Source organism: Lagopus muta, chromosome 5 (genome assembly GCF_023343835.1).
Source record: "Lagopus muta isolate bLagMut1 chromosome 5, bLagMut1 primary, whole genome shotgun sequence".
Lineage (NCBI taxonomy): Eukaryota > Metazoa > Chordata > Aves > Galliformes > Phasianidae > Lagopus > Lagopus muta.
Window position 1 is genome coordinate 50,207,399 of NC_064437.1, and position 18,437 is coordinate 50,225,835.

The window sequence follows — 18,437 nt, forward strand, 5'->3', positions numbered from 1 at the left end:
AGTCAGTAAAGTTTACCTTAAATGGCCTGAGAGAATAATCGTGCAGTAAAAACTTTATCTGCTCTCTCTTCTGTTTTGTGATCAATAACTATAACAATTCTAGTATATGTTGCTTGCTAGGAGAAATCTTGAGTTTGTATCAGAGGAGCAGTGCCTAAATCAACCTGTTAGACACACAGCACAAAGGTTCTCTCTGCCTTTGGAATCAAACCATCCCAACTTAAAGCCAAACAGTAACATGAGACATTTGCCATGGATAGGAAGAGCCCAAGGTTATCCTGAATGTGTGCTCAGCATGGTGTGCTGTTGCAGCATAACAGCTGTCTCACCTAGGCCTGAGCAATCTCCATGTCACACAACTGTTACTGTTATGTCTTTTTTTTTTTATGTCCAGGTTGTTTTGCTGCCTCCTGACTTTCCAATTAACTTCCCGTTAGTGCTTCAGTAAATCTAATCCAAAAAAGCAGTCACAACAGATTTCTAATCAGTGAGGCATTTTCAGACATCTTCCAAATGTTGACTGAAGTTTCTCTTTTGACCAATATAAAAATTATGTAAGATGCTGTACTTGAGATGCTTTTGTGGCACCTTTACTCTGAATATTCCAATATTCCAATTCTGTGTTGCCCCATGAAAGATGCTGAAGCCTTGGAGCGTGTCCAGAGGAGGGCAACGAAGCTGTGAAAGATCTGGAAAGCAGGTAATATGGGCTGAGGGAACTGGGATTGTTCAGTCTGGAGAAGAGGAGGCTCCGGGAAGACCTTATTGTTCCCCTACATGTCCCTGAAAGGAGGTTATAATGAGGTGATGGTCAGCCTCTTTCAAGTAACAGTGGTAGAACGAGAGGTAATGGCCTCAATTTGCAGCAGGAGAGGTTCAGATTGGATATTAGGAAAAATTTCTTCTCAGAAGCAGTGGTGATGCACTGGCACAGGCTGCCCAGGAGGTGATGGATTCACTGTCCATGGACATGTTCAAGAAAGTCATGGATGTGGTGTGGTTAGTGGGCTTGGTGTTGAGGGATGGTTGGACCAGATCTTAGTGATCTTTTCCAACCTTAATGATTCTGTGATTCTCTATTCTTACCTGACAACAAGCTGAGAAGCACAAGTTGTGATGTGTAAAGTACCGCAGAAGCCTTGCGGTGGGTTATCTCTGAGCTCTTAGGAGCTAACAAAGCTCTCAGTAGAGTCACAGTTTTATAAAATGCTGGTGTAAGTCACAACAGCTTTTGCATCATTCAAAAAGCAATAAAATTAGTTTTCCTTTGATTTTATTTTACTGGTCGACATCATCATGTGAGTGCTTTATTGCGGTATTGAGATAATACTGATATTGATATTATATATAGTGGCTTCTTATTTATGGACTTGCCTCTAAAGTAAGGTTCTAACCAAATAAAGAAGCACTGGAAATGTGCCTGTAAAGTGTAACTTCTGTAAGTCATATACCTTGGCCAGAGACTCATCAACCCTGAGCATGAGGAGAGTTGTTTTGTAACTAGCATGCAGAGAGAAGCTTTTGAATGCAAGATATCCTCCTTGTCACTTGTTTGCCCTCATCCAGAAAATGTAACATCTGCATCCTTGCTCTTTAAGTAGGTGCAGTGCTTCAGGAACTGTGTGGAAAGTTTCTTTTTCTCCCAGTTTCCAGGAGCACTGAACTGCTGCTCAGTTATTAAGATAGTCAAGATGAGTTAGCCAACACTGATGTAATTCCTGTTTCCTGGAAAGATATACTCCCAATGTCCAGATGATTGTGCAGAAACAAGTACAGAAATAGTAGCTTGCAGAGGAGGATAGCAAGCAGAGACATGACATGGTTCTTATGAAAAAAAAAATGTGTTCTCAGGTGACACAAATTACGGTGCTTGTTGTGTGAAAAGTCTCATCTGTCTAAATCTGTTGCTTCAGCACAGGGTAGCTGGTTACAGATTGAATAGGCATTTGTTCTGCCTGCTCCTTATGGGGTTTCTGTAAATTCATTTCCAAGATTGGCATTCAAGTAACAAATACTCATCACTGTCCATTGTTTCATTGCCCAGGACTTTGTTTTGGCCACACTGTAAAGTCTGCTCACTAGAAGCCAGCTTTACTGACTGGTGAATCTTCATGGGAGCCTGTGGCATATTTCACTGGGAGGCTGCTCCATGGGATGTTCAGATTTTAACTGAACATGGCATGTGATGTCCTAGTGAAATTTCACATCAGTGGTTCTGCTGACAAGCCTATTAACATTGTTCTACCTCTACTAAAGCAAGGGGAAAGATACCTTTCTTTCCTAGCAGGATTGCACATCTTCCTTGACTGGGACAATTGAAGCTGTCTTGTGTGCTCCACACAGTAAGTACTGATTGCTGAGAAAAGGGGATTTTAAATCAAACTCAGTGATAAAAGTATAACTTTGTATCTTACTAGCCTCTTAAGTACTGGCTTTCTGTTTCTGTATGTGTGTTTCTGCATAATGGAAGAAAATAAGAGACAGTATTTATCTAACAGTGGCAGGAAGGTATCTCAAGAGCTGGCTGCTTTAGGCAGCTTAGATTTTTTTTTTTAGTATCTATAAATTTTAGGGGCTAAGGTCTGAACTGAGCAAGAGAACTGTCTGGTGCATGCTTACTGTTCCATAATACACTCTAGCAAGTACAAAGAACCACGCTGTTTATTTAATCTGAGATAAGTCAGTACAAAATGTACAGAAAAAGCAGTACAAATTTACAAATATACATCATCTGTTTTTTACATTCTTCGATCATCGGACTTTGTAGTAGTCCAGCTTTAAGAAATCCACATTTCCAATACCGTCTCCTCTCACCTTCATCACGTTGCATCTGAATCCTGCAGTCCATATGGCTACATGATGGAGCTCTGTCCGTGAGCTCTTTATCAGCCACAATCACTATAGCACGTTTAAACCCCATTACTCAGCTATTCCTTTAAATCCACTTGGGGTCTCAGCAGACCTTCTTCCATTACTCCTTTTCTCTTCCACATATCACCACTCACGTAATACAGTTTTCTGAAAGTGAGAATTTTGCAGAGGCATGGCAGCAATTGCAAATATTAGCTACTGAGAACTGTGGGAAGGCTTGATGGAAGTTGCTAAGGTTGGTAATAGTGCCATCAAGATAAAATGGCTCATGTTGCTGATAAAGATTGCATTGCAATTTAAAACTATAAAAAAATTAATACTGAGAACCATTAAAAATTACCCTTGAAATAAATAGGAATAAATAAAGCTATTTTAAAACCAGTGGAAACTTAATTCTCAATCTACCTGAATTGTCATTTTCAGTGAAGGCAATTCAAATAATTTAGTACAATAAATATCTTCAATAAATATAGTATGTTCAGGGCTATTTTCCTCCAGGATCATGCGAAGCATTTAAAAGCAGCAAAAAGAGAGCAGTCTGGCTTTTGTCTCTTCAAAACTTGTTTAGTTGGGTGCTCTTATAGGAGTTGTTCTTCAGATTGTTGAACAGCTCTTTGGTGCCATTCTGCCACTGAAGAACGAGGTCCATAGGGGTTTTTCCATCCTGATTAAGATGAAAAGAGAAAGCAAGATCTAATTTCAGCTGGTGAATTTATTCCTTTATTCTTCCCTAAATATTTGCGTAGTGCATCTGATGTGAGACTTCTTCTACGTGCACAGGATCAGGTGCTCTCATTCCTGAGTTATTTTGCCCTCCTATCCCCTGTCTGTTCAGCCTCCTGATGAAATTTCCATGTATGTGAGTGGGCCTATGCCGTGTTAGCAAACAGTGTGACTAGCAGAGCATGTCACTGTTTCTTTGGGTCCAATCTAAACTGATTTGAGAATTTGGATAAGAGTGTCTGCATGCTTAATTAAATTATGGACAACATCTAAATTAAACAGGAGCAACTTTACTGTGCAAAGCCTGAGTGAGTAGACTTTGTGCCTTTTGGGCTGCGTTCTTCCTCATTTTCATACCCGGGTGAGGGGAAACACTGGGAGTGGCTTTGCAGGTTGGGGCAAGGACTGATTTCTCCCTTACTTTCTCCAGGTGTAGTTGATTGCTAATCAGAAGCATTAATTGGTGCTGGCTAAAGTAGATCTCTTAAGCCATGGGGCTCCTGTTGTGATCTCAGTGGTGACTGAAGCCCAGGAGCTGCGCAGACAGCAACTGTGTGCATGGGTCTTAATATAATATGTAAGTAAAATAGGGTGTGGTGGTCATTTAAGTTGCAGCTGATAGATTGTGCTTTTAGTGTAGGTATTGCTTTTTTCATCTGTTCCCTGACCTTCTCCAAGTTGCCCTTTCCCTGTGTGAGCTGTTCTTTAGTTAACTGTACAGTGATTTAATTAAGTCTGTTCACAATAGTCTCTTCTAGCCTTAAAACCCACAAAGCTGCTCCGAAGGAAAACTTCTGAATTACTTACGCCATTCTTGATGGTAAGATCTGCCCCGTAGAGAATCAAAAGCCGGACCATTTTGTAGCGGTTCAGCCTGACAGCGTCATGCATTGGTGTGTCACCTTCCTACGGGGTGAGACATGGGTCAGCCTGCGCCACAGACCAGGCTGCACCGTGTCACCAGGGGTTTTCATGGGGAAGTGGAACCATGAAGACAGGCAGCAGCCCAGTTCCAAGGGTAAGGATCTGGTGGAACTTACTCTGTCTCTGGCGTTGAGGTCTGCTTCGCAAGCAATGAGGTGCTCGGCACAGTCGTACTGCCCTGTTCTCACAGCTACGTGCAGTGGGGTGCTGCGAAGCTGAGTGGGGAGAAACAGGAGATTTAGACTGGATATAAGGAAAAAGATTTTTACAGTAAGCATGGTAAGGCATTGGCACAAGTTGCCCAGAGAAGTAGATGTCCCATCCCTGGAAACATCTAAGGTCGAACTGGATTGGGCTCTGAGCAGCATGATGGAGCTGTAGGTGTCTCTGTTCATTGCAGGGAGTTGGACTAGATGGCTTTTAGGGATCCTTTCCAACTCAAATAATTCTATGAAGGCCGTCAGTGACACTGAGCACAGTAAAATAGTACCACAACAGCCACCAAAAATTATCTTCTTGGGGGGCTTGCAGTCTCTAAAAAGTGGCTGAGCCCCAGAGGAACATACCTTGTCTCTTGCATTTCTGTTTACTCCTTTGTCCAGTAAGAATTTCACAATATCCAGGCTTCCTCCCCGGCATGCCCAGTGCAAGGCAGTAGATTCAAGCTATGGCAGAAAAAAACACAAGTAATTTAATTCAGCATAATGCACGAAAAGAAGAAATTTAGCTAATTTGATCAAACTTCTAAATGAATTCAAAATCATTTGTCATGCAATTTAACTTAAAGCAGTTTTCCATGATTGTTGAGCCATTTCAATTAACAGCCTCTGTCATCTAGCCCTCCACCTCTCCAACACCAATTCTCTGCTTGGAGGGCTGCCCCTTCCCTACAGGTCTTGCTCTGCTCGCTATTCCTCTGATTTCTTACAGCACTGTGGGCATGGCTGGTTGAGTGAGGGGAACAAGGCTAGTCGATGCCATCTATTTAGCAAACAAACTAAGAGCTGGAAGTGGAGGAGTGAAAAAACAGCTGCAGAACCCTCACGGTTAGTGTTCAGCAGAGAAGATGTCTCTCAGGAGCACAAAGATTTCCTGGTGGAAAATGTATACTTTGCACTGGGCCCTGTGGGGCCCTGCTACCTCCAGTAGCTGCTCACAGCCCGATGTGGTAGCCTGACCTCAGATGTTCTACCCTTCTTAGGGCTTTATGGTTTGTGGCAGCCTGTTGGTGAACATGGTCCTCCCATTCCTGCATTTTACTTCAAAACGTTTTGACCCAGAAAGGCAGACATCCCCTCCTGAAACCTCAGCAGTGTTATTCTGAGGATAAACTTGAAAGACAGTGTAAAGTCTATTGCTTTTCTTGTGTTTGTTTTACCAGTTACAAAACATTGAGCAAATTTTAAAGTACGTGTTAATGAACATACCATATCTTTCAGTTCAAGCAGGGCTCCAGCTTCCACCAACTTCTTGACCACCTCTAGATGTCCTTCAGAGCATGCCCTGTGCAATGCAGTACGCTTGTACTGTCAATTAAAACAGTGCTAAGTCAGATATCAAATATGGCACAAAGAGGTCTCTTTAAATCTTTTATCTTTGCGTCTCTGGGATGATGGCAAATCCACGCGTTATGCTGTTTCATTTTCAAGAGCTAATGCTTTCGAGACCTGAAATCTGCTAAATTTTAATAGCATTCTAATAGCAGCGATCTGCCTACCCAGCATTTAAAAAGGTGTGAGGAATATCTGCAGTGTGGCATTAAAATGATGCCTCTTGATTCCTGCATTCAACACACGATGCTGTATTTTGCAAATGCAGCTTATGCATTATGGAGTACAAGGGCCAGCAGCATCACTTTTTTGTGTGTGTATTTCTGCAGACAAATTTCTTATCTGTTCATCTGTAGCATTAGAAGAGCATTCGTTACAGAAAATCAGGGTCTCCTGGTCACCAATATCTCTCTTTGAAATGTAAGGATTCTTTTGAAGTAACATTACTTAGGAGGATCCCAGCAGCCCTTTATCAATGGAATACATAATACGTTAAAATTCCAGGGTTTATTTACCCCAACCCACTTCCAGTGCTTTTCTCCTCAAAACTGTGCATACTATAAAACCTACTGGTGAAAGTTAATTTTGTTCTGTAATAAACTTTCTTGTGCAGCAGGCTGCAGAGTAAGAAAAAGAGCATACCTCATCACAGACATTGGGATCTCCTTTGTCTGACAAATATTTTTCAATGACTGGCAACTTATTCTCCAGTGCAGCTCTGAAGAACATGGCTATGTCCACTGGCCCTGTCTAATGGAGAAAAATATACAGGAGGTGAATACAAGTGGCACAAAAGCTCGTTGGTTCTTTCCCAAAGGAGCTCACAGCAGAACTTACAATAACTTCTGGTTCGGGTTCCTTTAAAAGGGGAGCTTTCACTTTCCTGCATTTCTTCTTCTTCTTCAGCTGAATAATTTTTTCAAGGTCCTCCAAGCTTTCGAGTTTTGATTTCTCCTGTAGTTTTTTCATCTTCAACTGAAACAAATGAGGAGAGGCAGCAGTTTGAGCTGGGACTGAACACACCTTCCCTCTAGAGCGGCAGGACAGTGGGTATTACCATTCAGTTGAATCCAGTTCATACAGAGTTAACTTTGAAATAAGTTTTTGTTTTGATTTGATTTGTACTGGGGCTATGGCTAATGGACCATTAGATTAAGTTGCAAAGTGTAAAAGGTACACAATTTCTTACACAGTTTTTTCATGCATCATTGTACTTTTTCCTAAACGCTTTCTTCAGCCATATGTTGTGGGATATCATGAGATTTTCTGGCCTGTGCAAGGCCAGGAGTCAAAGCAGCCCTGCAGTCCTTTTTGGTCCAACAATTTAAGACATCTGCAGCTTATGAGGACTGGGAGGCCCCTGTAGGTTTAACTGACTTCCACAAATCATTTTGCCTTCAACCACTTTCATGTGGTAGCCACTGATTTATCTTAATCCTTTTTGATATAAAAAAAACACGTGTACCCTTAAATGAAGTATGTGATTTATAGCAATTTTAGCATTTCAATCAGTAAGTGCTGCATTTTGATAAACTAGAGAGAATGTCGGCGGTGTCTTTGAAGGGACAATTCAATAAGTATTTAAGTCTTGTTCAAGCCTCCTTTGTTAAAGCATCCCTGCATGAAGTGAGTACAGGGCACTGCTAGCATCAATGACAAGTGTGTTGTCTTTGCTGAAGTATAAGATTTCAGGTATGACGCAGTGTCCTTGGCTTTGGAAGAGTGATTCAAAGTAAAGCACTATCTCATGACAAATTCTATCCTTTAAATGTATTTAAATAATATGTTTGTAAATAAATTGGTGAGGTCCTGACACATGGTATGTTTTTTTTCCAAATGAATTCATGTTCATGGGATCCGCTTCAGAGTTACTGCCTTCATCAGTCAGCTGCAGGATTCGGCACATCTCTGCGTTCGGTGGGCATTAGACCAACTTCCTTTGGCAATGACTTCCTGGGGGCTTGTTTATCTGGCCTAGCATGCATGTATTTCTAACTTAGAAATCTGAGGCAAAACTTCATGGAGCTCTGAAGAAAGTGTGTAAAGATGATAAAAGCCCAAGTACAAAATCCAAGAGCCTACCTCTGCCTCATGCTTCTGCTTCCCGGGAGCCATGTCTACTTGGGTTAGTAGGTGATCAGAGGCTGTCTTTAGGTCATCTTGCTTCTCTAATTTTACAGCAGCTTCATACTCTCCAGTTTTGAAGTCCTCTGGGAGGAAGCTGCCGGTATCTTTATCGTCAGTTTTCTTCCCAGTCACCTGTAAAGATAATATGTTATGAGCATCAATTTGATGACCGCAGCAAGCACCCCCTGGGATGATGGATCGGTGTGTGGCAGACTGACCGCAGGCCTCATTCAGCCTGATGTGTAGTATATGTGTGGGTAGCTGGGGCAGGCTTGCTTGCAGGCAGGTCTTCCACATTCCCAGAGCAACCCCCTGCTGGCATCCTCGGGGTTTGGGTCAGGTTCATGAGGCCACCTTGCTGTAACTCAGTGCTCAACTGGCACTGAGCTGCTGCTGTGCTGACAAAAGCTGTTGAGTTGTGAACAACATCCTTTTTCTTCAGAATTTTCTTGCATTTCCTCTCGCCATGTGTCAGACCTATCAGAAAGCTGTAAAAGGCTCTGCTGGAAGGAGCCAACCTGAGCAGGCACCAGCACCTCATGAGCAAGGGAAATGAGATGCCAGAGTGGGAGGACATGCTTTCCTCTTGGGACCTTACAGTCTGGCTGAAACAGTGCAGTTAAATCAGGATGCTGAGTAATTTCAAGGCTGATCTTACGCACTGCTGTCAGTACCAAAGTCCCCATTTATAGCACTTGGCAAATGAATGTGAGGTAGCTGCTGTGCTGAAGCTGCGTGATGCTGTGCTGCAGCACAGCTCTTCATAGCTTTTGGAAATATTTTGGATGCTTTATTAAGTATGCTCAAAGGGATAACCTGTTAAACTTAGAGGATGATGAACTTTATGTGGGTTAATCACAGAATCACACAGAATCACAGAATTGTAGGGGTTGGAAGGGACCTCCAGAGATCATCGAGTCCAACCCCAACTTTGATGAACTTAGGATGAACTCTGAAGTGGTTTAGTAAATGTATGCTTTCTTGACTAGATTTCTGTTCAATCATCCTTGTAAAGTTGTGTTTGTTATAGATTTTAATACTAGAAAAATTGTTAAGGCCTTGCCAAGAGTTTGGATGGTACTGGCTAGTCAGTGTATGTGAGTTTCATCTTAACTGTGCCATCTGGAGAAAAAAATATTCCTGTGTAATGCTCCAGTGCTTTACTGGATTGCTCCTCTTTCCCCAGTCTGTTGGTCATTGTTAGTCTGAACTCTGCAGTGGAAAGTTCTATTGCTTGAGATCTGGTTTAGATAGGGGCTTTCAAAATTTGTACCATGAACAGCAGTGAAAATAGGAATTGTTAGTAATGCCTGTTGTTGGCTTAAAAGTGGAAAGAGAATAATTTGGTTTCCCTGCATTGCTGTCTTTTCCCTAGTCTCTTACTGGATTAGGATTTTGAAGTTAGTAGCTCTACAAGTATATGTATGTCAGTCAAGATCAAGGGAAAATACACAGCTAAATTTTGGTCATTCTGTACTTCCTGGTGAGTTATGTTCTGATGCAAAATTCAAATGACTGTGTAGTTATACCAGTGGCAAGCCCCCTTCCCTAGCAGAAGTTAGTGGAACTATAGTAGGATAATGAATTATAACAGATGCAGGTTTTGAGCACTGCTCTGTCACCTCAGTGATCCACAAAGGCTGGTACAATGACAGTCTAGAAAGGAAAGTAATTACGAGTAAATGAAAGAAGCTTGTACCTACCAGCTCTTCTACTTTCATCATCATCATGTTTGCCAGTGTTTGAAGGCTGTACTCCCCTGTGGATGAATCTCCCAATGCTCAGGCTGGCTCTGCTGGGACCACCACACTAGCTTTGCTTATATATCGTTGGGAAAGCTATGCTTGAATGAGATAATCTTCCAACCTTGGAATCCGAGTACGCCTGAAGAGTTGCCAGCTGGGAGGTAGGCTCGCGCTCATTCCAGACATGTTAACTAGCCAGATCTAGTGTCGAGACCAGGCGAGGGGCGTCAGGAGGGTGAGGGTGGTCGAGTCCCTCAGTCTGACCACACCGCGTATGTGCATAGGAATGAAATGTGAGCTCATCGTGCCTTTGGCCATGACCGCATGGCTCAGCAATGCGAGTCATCCTGTGTTCCCAGTGCCCACTGGGACAGCTGTCTGTTGATGTAGCTCTATAGCTTCATCTTTTTTTTTTTTTTTCTAACTGACATTCAGATGACTGCAGGGTGCTGGGAAGGGTAAGTGGCTTATGTACAGTACTTGGAGTCATACCTTCCTGATAAGAGGATTGTGACCCCTTAAGTCTTGGAAAGCCATTCTTTTCATTGCTATTTATTCTGGGATGATAAACAGTTTTAGGGGAAAGGACTTTTCTCATCATGATGACTGTCTTCTATATTTGATGGGAGGAATTTTCTGAAAGGATTACTAAACCAAAATGATGTCTCTGGTGCTTTTTAGCCTATGACATGAGAAGTTACAGTCAGTGTAACATGTTGCAACAGCAAACTTTGCATTTTTCTGGGACGCTGACAGTGATCATAAGCAAAATAATGAATTATGTCATGTGCCAAAAAAGTAAAACTAATGCTGTTTTCTCAGAGCATATTTTTCATTTGAATGCAAGAGAACAGGTGCACTGTTCAGTTGTTCAGGACTTGTTCAGTTTTGGTGGTTAAGATGAGTTACAGAAATAAATGGTTGTTGGGTGTGTTTGGGGTACAAGGAGTTATGGAGTACTTTGGAAAAAATAAAGAGGTTTTCTTGTGTCATAAATCAGAACAGCCTGGAAGGAGGAGAATGAACGCCAGCAGAAAGCAATCTTACAACAGGTTCAAGCACTAATTTCAGCATTAAGAGTGTAGATAAATGCCAAGGAAATCAGTTCTGCAGTGCTAAGAGACTCTATCCGGTGGGGCACAAGCAGGACAAGTCACCTGGCTGAAACGAGTCAGTCTCAGGTACTTCCTGTGCAACATGTACATAGAGCTCCACTGCATTAAGATCTAGCTATCTTGGGTGTTGTTTATCTCATTAGCATCATTAGCATGCTATGTTCATGACACTGACCTTTCAAGGTGTCTCTCCTCTGAACTATTTACCGGTAATGTGAGTACATCCAAACTTGCCTTCTAGTGCCCATCATACCTATGCCCTCCCTTTCCCTGAAATGAAGCTGGACATCAGGTGGTTCCCTTACTACTCAGAATATATATGACATTAGAGGATGAGCTCCAGAACTAAAATAGAGTATGTGGCAGCTCAAGAGACTTTTGGAACATTTTTTTCCAAACCGAAGTGGAGCCAGGATATCATTCCCAGAGAGCGGTATGTCCTGAGTCACTGCAGGACCCATTCTTGCAGCAGCATTGTGCTCCTGCTATGTGTCTCTGTGATCAGAGGCAGCTCTGCTTAGCTTTTTCTTGTCCGTAAATGTGCAGCAACAGATTATCTTGCTCTGTATTATTCTGTGAATCTTCTGTGGGAGATTGTTTTGAAATCTGCAACCCTAGTAGGATGGCTGAAAAGATCACTTCTTGTTTATTGGTAACAGATCACAGCAGAGAACTGACAGCCTGGTATATAAACTAGACCAGCAAAACTTATCCAAGACAGTGTAAGCGGGTAGATCTTTCTCTGCAAATGGCCAGTGAATCCAGAGCCCACATGAGCTTAACATCTCAGTGCTCCAAAGGGAAACACTGACCCACTTCTCACATCAAGCTGCCAAAAAAAAAATCCAGCCACATGTAACAGTTAAAGCATCCAGTCTCTGCTGACTACAGAGAACCAGAAATAAAAGTGAGTCTTCCTTGATAATCCGGAGTTGCTGTGTAAAAACACAAAACAAAAAAAACAAAAACAAAAAAGCCCCACACATAAAACTGCTGTAACAAAGGGTTACAATCTAAACTGACCAAACGCAATGCTCGTAAGCTGAATGTCATGTGAACCAAGATAATTATTCTGAGATAGCTGATATGAACCTGTGTGTTTTTACTAAGACTCTAGCCCTGTTGTTTATTTCTATTGCTTAATGTTAGAAGGTGAAGTAGCATAATGAGCTTGCAGCCTTGTGCTGGGCTGTAACCATGTAATCCCCTTTCAACAAGTGATTTCTTGCATCTCTGTTAAGGTAGTAATAGCAGATGGTCAGTGGGAGATGTGTAACAGGAATCTGGAAAACACTTGCTGGTCTGCTAATGGATCTGCAATGAGCTGTAAGGTGAAGGCAATTTATATTGCCACAAGAACTTTGCGGAAGAAAACACTGAAAGGCAGCAGGCCCATTCCCAGATATCAAAGGAGGAGTTGTCAGAGCAGTGTAAAGAATGCTTGTAAGTAATTTTTACAGTTAATAGTAGAGGGAAAGCTTTATGTGTGATACAAACAATATTACACTTCCTGTCAAGTGTATCACCATTGTGTTTTCAGTGTTGTCACTATCCCAGCCAACAGGCACCTCCCAGCCCTCTGCCCTTGGCTCTGCCCTTGCACCCAAGGTGTTGCCTTGTGCGGTGCCTGGCTGTCTCTGGCATCTCCTGCTGCCAGATAGGCAAGGCAGGCAGGCAGCAGGGGCTGGAACGTGCTTGTGCATTGCAGAGGGCATGAATCCAGCAACCCATGTTCTGTGAGTGTGCAGCCATGGGTATTGCATACCCGAAGATACTCCTAAGGAACAGTAACCCACAGCTTTCTCCTTCAGTGTGCAATGGCTTTTTTCTTTCTCTGAGTGCACATTCATACATTACGCATATTCATACACAGTGGAGCACTAACTCGTAATATATTGCAGTAACTGTTTTTCTTTCTCTATTTTGACTGTTTGTTTTCCATAAAAGGCAGGAATTTATTTATCTAGCAAATAAACTCTTTGATAATTTATCATCACCATGCAGTTTGGGTATATCGCTCAATCCCCTCACTTTTTCAGCACTCTGGTACATATGTATGTTTGATTCATTTCAATGATCAAGGAATTATTATATCACCTGTTTAAACCAATTTTGAGACTTCTCATAAATGTATCTTTCTTTGGGTAAAATGTTGAAGAGAAACAAACTATCTCCTTAGGAAAACAAACAAGATTTCACCAAGGTACGCAAAGTTTGTTTTAACTACAAAATTAGAGTATAAGAAATTGATAAATTAACAGTGGGATGTGATTATAATTCAGTTTGCTCATATTAGCTGTTAACAAAGCAAAGAAGTTACAGTCTGGGAGGTTGCTGATCTGGGCTTCATAGCGCTCTGGTGAAACCCAAACCAGCAGTGAGTGATTGCATCACTTACTGTAGTGCTTAAAAAAACCCTGCTCAGATGACATTAGGGCTGGGATTTCCACACAATCTGAAAAAATCAGTGATTTATATTTAAAAGCAAGGGATTGGAATGTATCTGAGACCTTGAGCTCTATCACAATTGCACTTGTGCAGTACATGTGAATCTAGCTAGTTCACCAGAATGGTTCTCAGTTAAGCAGCAAAGTGCAGCTTAAGGCACCAGAACAGTTATCTGTCAGAAGGGTTATCTGCTGGCTGCACACTCGGCCTTCAGTCAGCAATGTTGGTCAAGTTCTGTGTATCCAGAACTTGTGCCAACGTTATGTTCACGTAACATCTTACTATGTTTTTATGTGCTCAGCTGTGGCAACGGGGTTTGTTTGTGCCAGTATGGAGTTGTAAAAAAGGTTTATGCCATTCATAAATACTGCAGAACAACTTCAATCAGTCAGAAAAGGAAAGCTAGGGGGATGCAGAACAAGTTCTCAGCTATACAACGTGAGAGTGCTTTGAAATCCTGGTCATGTTGATAATCCAGCAGGTACCCAGGCTGGCAACTGCTCTGCAGTGAAGCACATTTAGTGCTTTTGACTAGCAATGGAGAATTCAGCTTCACTCCAAAGTGACATTTTCTGCCTTTCCCTCAGTGTTTTATTTTGAATTTTACACTATCTTAAATTAAAGCCTCCCGTACTGAATCTTGTTCTATGTTTGCCTGAGACCTTGTAAGCACTGCTGTCCCAAGTATGATACCTTTTTTCCTTTGTAAGAGTAAGGGGATGCTCTAGTTTTGGGTGATGCAAACATCTCTCTGAAGTGCTTCAGGAAGATGTGCCAGAGCTCTTTTGAATGCTCTCCAGAGTTTCTACTGTTTTATGTTTGGGCACGACATTCTACTAGCATCTATTTCTCCTTGAATACTTTCAAGTATTGCATCCAAGCACTGCACTTCCCTGTAGCACTGCATTACAGTATGCATTGAAACAATGATCTAACAGAATTCCCAAATGTCTCTCCAGGCAGAATAAACTAGGCTATAGTCATAACATGCTATAGCTGGAAGGACCTTGGGGTATAATCTGTTTCCACACCTCTGCTCCAAACAGGGCCGGAACATAATACAGGTAAGGTCAGCTCCTGAAAGCCTCCAAGGACAGAGATTTCATAACTTCTCTTGTCATCCTGCTCCAATTCCTGAGTATCCCGATAGCAAGTTCTTTTCTTACATACAGTTGAAACATCCCTCATTTCAACTTATGACCATGGTCTCTCTCTCACCTCCTGTAGATGTCTGTAACAAACCTGGCTCTGCCTTCTTCACAAATTCTTCTTATGGTGCTACAATATATCCTTGGACTTTCTCTTCTTCAGGCTGAGCAAGCCCAGCTCCTGCAGCCATTTCTTCTACTGTCAGTCCTCCAGCTCCCAACCATCTTGGGACTGATCTTACACCATTGTTTGGACACGTGATGAAAATACTAAACAATGTTGGGCCAGGAACTGATCCTTGTGGGAATCTGCTGGAAATAGTTCCACTCATTTGCTCTCTCTGCACTGAGACTGACATGCTGCGATCTGTCAGGGAGCCAGCTCTTAGTTCTTCCAATGTGCATCCTTTTAATTCCATATAATGCATGCTTTTTAATCATACCAACCCATGCTATGAGTGAAATGCTTTGGCAAGTCTCTAATAAACTGCAGTAACACACAAACTACTCTCAACAAAACCTGTCATGGTGTGGAAAGAGACTTGTTTAGCAAGGCCTGCTTTGCACCTAACCACATAGATTGGCATTCACTGCATTTAAAGGGGTCCAATTCTTTCTTGATTAAATTTTGCTTAATCCTTTCCCATGTTTTCCTCTAATCATCATCATTTTCAGCCATTTGGAATAACTTTGGAGCAAAAAAAAAAAAAAAAATTGTGTCAGATGATGGACTTGGAAAAAGCTTTGTGCCCTCTCTAACACATCAAAGTATTAAAGGAGTCTGTTATGGCACTTTGGGATGGACTTCTGTATTCCATTTCATTTCAAGGAAAAGTGTAGGGAATGCATGAGAGGGGAAGAAAGAGGAGCAACTAATCTAAATTGGTTTCTCTGGGCCTAGAAACTGCAAGGCATTAATCTGCAGGCACTGTTTTTAGTTTGTTGATATTTCAAAAGAGAAAATACCAAATATTTCCCCCACAGCAATTTTCTCTCAGCAGAGGCATCTTCACACCAGGGCCAGATGGAAAAGGTGAATGTGCTGTAGGCCTTTGTTCCCCAAATTTCACTAAAGGCTGTTAAAGAATGCAAAAAGTCACTTGCCACTGCCAAGCTAGCTCTTGCTGAGCCTGAGCTAGGCCCATACTCTGCCTTTATTTCACACACATCCCACATACAAAACTTCTATCAACTTTGCTTTTTGTGTGTCTCTTCAGATTTACCCACCTTGTCAGACAACCAAGGGTTCTCACCTGGTGACCGCCAGTGGTGTTCCCATCAGAACAGAAAGAAGAGGTCACTACATTCTCTGATGCTCTGATCCAGATCACAGCATTGTCTTTTTGCTAAGTGAGTGATCATTCAATCCTGCTGAGTAATCCTGTGCTTTTATATCACATTATTACAAAGAGAGGAAAGGGCATCACTTCCCCATTCAGCAGCAGGAGTGGGAGAGCTAGAGGAAATCAGAAATCATTCAGACCATTGCCAAGAAACTGCAGCTTGTGCATGTAGCCCAGTTTTAATGAGTTATTTTGTATTTGGATTTTGTTTTTCTAATATCTTTCTCCATTTCTCCATTTCTCAATTTGAGGCAGGAAATGGAAGAGAAATAATGAAACATTTCACGTTCACTGGGGTCCTGGCCTTCCTGTGTCCAGGAAGTTTAGGAAATCTCAGACTGATGACCAACTTTGCCTGATTTCCAGCCCAAATAGGTCTAGGAAATTCTTTTCTCTCACTTCCAGTGTTCTTGAGCCTTATTTTCAAAAGGTCGAACTCATGGTCACAGTGAAACTCATATATTTGCACATTTTATTGGCGTAACTATTGAGTTTGTACCCCTGTACAGATGAATTTGTGATTGTCCTCACAACTTCCTGTTAGGCTTTCCTCATTTCGTGTTGGATCATAGAAGGCAGAGGAATTTCCCCCACCCCTCCTTTGAGGTAGGGACAAAAGATTTCATTTTAAAAATAAATGATATTTGTCACCTCCTCTCAGAAGTCATCACCAGCTGACCCAGAGACCTGCATAGATGGTAAGAATAGTTTTCTTGATGAAACTCAGGCAATCAATCAGCAACTAGAGAAAAATGTTGCTAATTCATTCTGAAAAGAGCCAAAACAAAAAGCTGCATGCTTTTGAAGCTCTACCCAGCAGTTATAATGCTATTGGTATATGCTCCACATGTTTCACTGCAATGGTCACTTCATTTTAGAGGTTCACTGCTATACGCAGTTTCTGTCCCAGAAGCACAAACAGTGAATCTGTGGTACTAGTGTAGTAAATCCAAGTAAATAGATCCCAAGAATATGCTTCCACTCCCTCAGCTTAATGTCTCAGATTTCATGGAAAATGTTATAGTTGATGCTAATGATGTTGGAAATGGTGCTGCTTCCACAAGGGTTTTTTTAAGGAGGAAGAGTACAGCCATACATATACGTATCAAACATAAAATGTTGATGGCAAGATGAAAACATCTTCTCATTGGAAATGAATGTCTGGTAAAATGAGCTCTCAGAGCATTGCAGTATCACTTACAGGAATACATGTAGCTGACAAGCAGACCTCCAGCCTGTTGAACCAAGTGAATTTAATACAAGTAAAATTTTAGAACTGTCACTGCCAGTTGATTAACAAGTAAAGTCAACTATTAAACACACTCTGCAAGTGCAGTTAACTTTCTACTTATGATTTCTGCAACCAGGAACAAGTGGGAGAAAATAGTAGGTTTTACCTTAAGATGAGAAATGTGTAGATGAATTGGTTCAAAAATGTGAACTCATAAGGCTGTAGTACAAGATTTGAGTTTTACTTTGAGTGTATTTTTTCAGAAGTGTGGAATAGTCATGTAAAGACACTTTTAGTCATGTAAAGATAGAATTACTAATTGATTGCAGCATTAAAATGCTCAGATTTGCAGCAGTCTTTTCCTTTCTGCATGAGGCACCTGCAAAAACTGCAGCCCAAGAGTTGCTGAAGAATGTGTATTGGATTACCCACTTTTCTGATCCTGGAAGGGAACAGTCAGAATGCACATTTCCACACAAGGTGCAAGTTAACAAAAAAGCAGCCTTCACATTTCAGATAAGATGATGGAAGGATATTCACATTTGTAGCAACTTCTGACTTTATTGCTTAATTTTCCACTGACCTTTCAAAAAACTGCTTTTTTTTTTCTACTGAGCTGTAAACAGTGCATATGTACATTATATCCTAGGGCAAGAAAAGACTGTAGAAAATAGATGAAACCAAATCCAATTTTGCTTTTCTTTATTACAGAATTATTGGTGTATGCATAAAAATAATGGTTGTGTGTTTATTTGGTAGCTGGTTGTAACAGAAGTAAGACACTGAGAAAGTTGTTTTTATTCCTGAGTGGCCAGAAGTAACTCATAAATAATACTGGAAAGAAAAAACTTAGTATCTCAAGTAAGGGGTTAAAATGTGTTGCTGTTGTTGTTTTTAATTACAGTTGTACATATGAGAATGGCACTTGTTAATCTCTTATCAAAGGGTTCTATTTTTCTTTGATCTAACTATAATTTATTGAGAGCAGTTGCCACAGGCATCTGTAATCCAGCATTAATCCCTGTATGCATTCCATTCTGTTCTGTGCTGGCCTTTTTCCATGCACTGTGGTGAATGTATTCTCCCTTTTGCCTGTATGTGCATCTCCCATTTGTCTCCATCGGAGACTCATGTACTCTCATACACACAGATTGTGCCCTTGAGTGCATATTTTCTCCATGTTTTATTTCACGTGTTTATTAATTAATGTGA

General features: G+C 41.4%; 1 protein-coding gene across 1 annotated transcript; it reads right to left on the minus strand.

Annotated features, from left to right (window-relative positions):
* Nucleotides 1–98: 98 nt before the first annotated feature.
* Nucleotides 99–10,149, minus strand: ANKRD1 (ankyrin repeat domain 1). The gene is made up of 9 exons (XM_048946957.1): nucleotides 9,899–10,149; nucleotides 8,151–8,327; nucleotides 6,906–7,043; nucleotides 6,711–6,818; nucleotides 5,946–6,044; nucleotides 5,085–5,183; nucleotides 4,635–4,733; nucleotides 4,402–4,500; nucleotides 99–3,535 (listed from the first exon to the last, which is right to left on the minus strand). The coding sequence occupies exons 1-9, from the start codon at nucleotides 9,923–9,925 to the stop codon at nucleotides 3,425–3,427; spliced, it is 957 nt and encodes a 318-aa protein (XP_048802914.1). The 5' UTR covers nucleotides 9,926–10,149; the 3' UTR covers nucleotides 99–3,424.
* Between the last annotated feature and the right edge of the window lie 8,288 nt (nucleotides 10,150–18,437).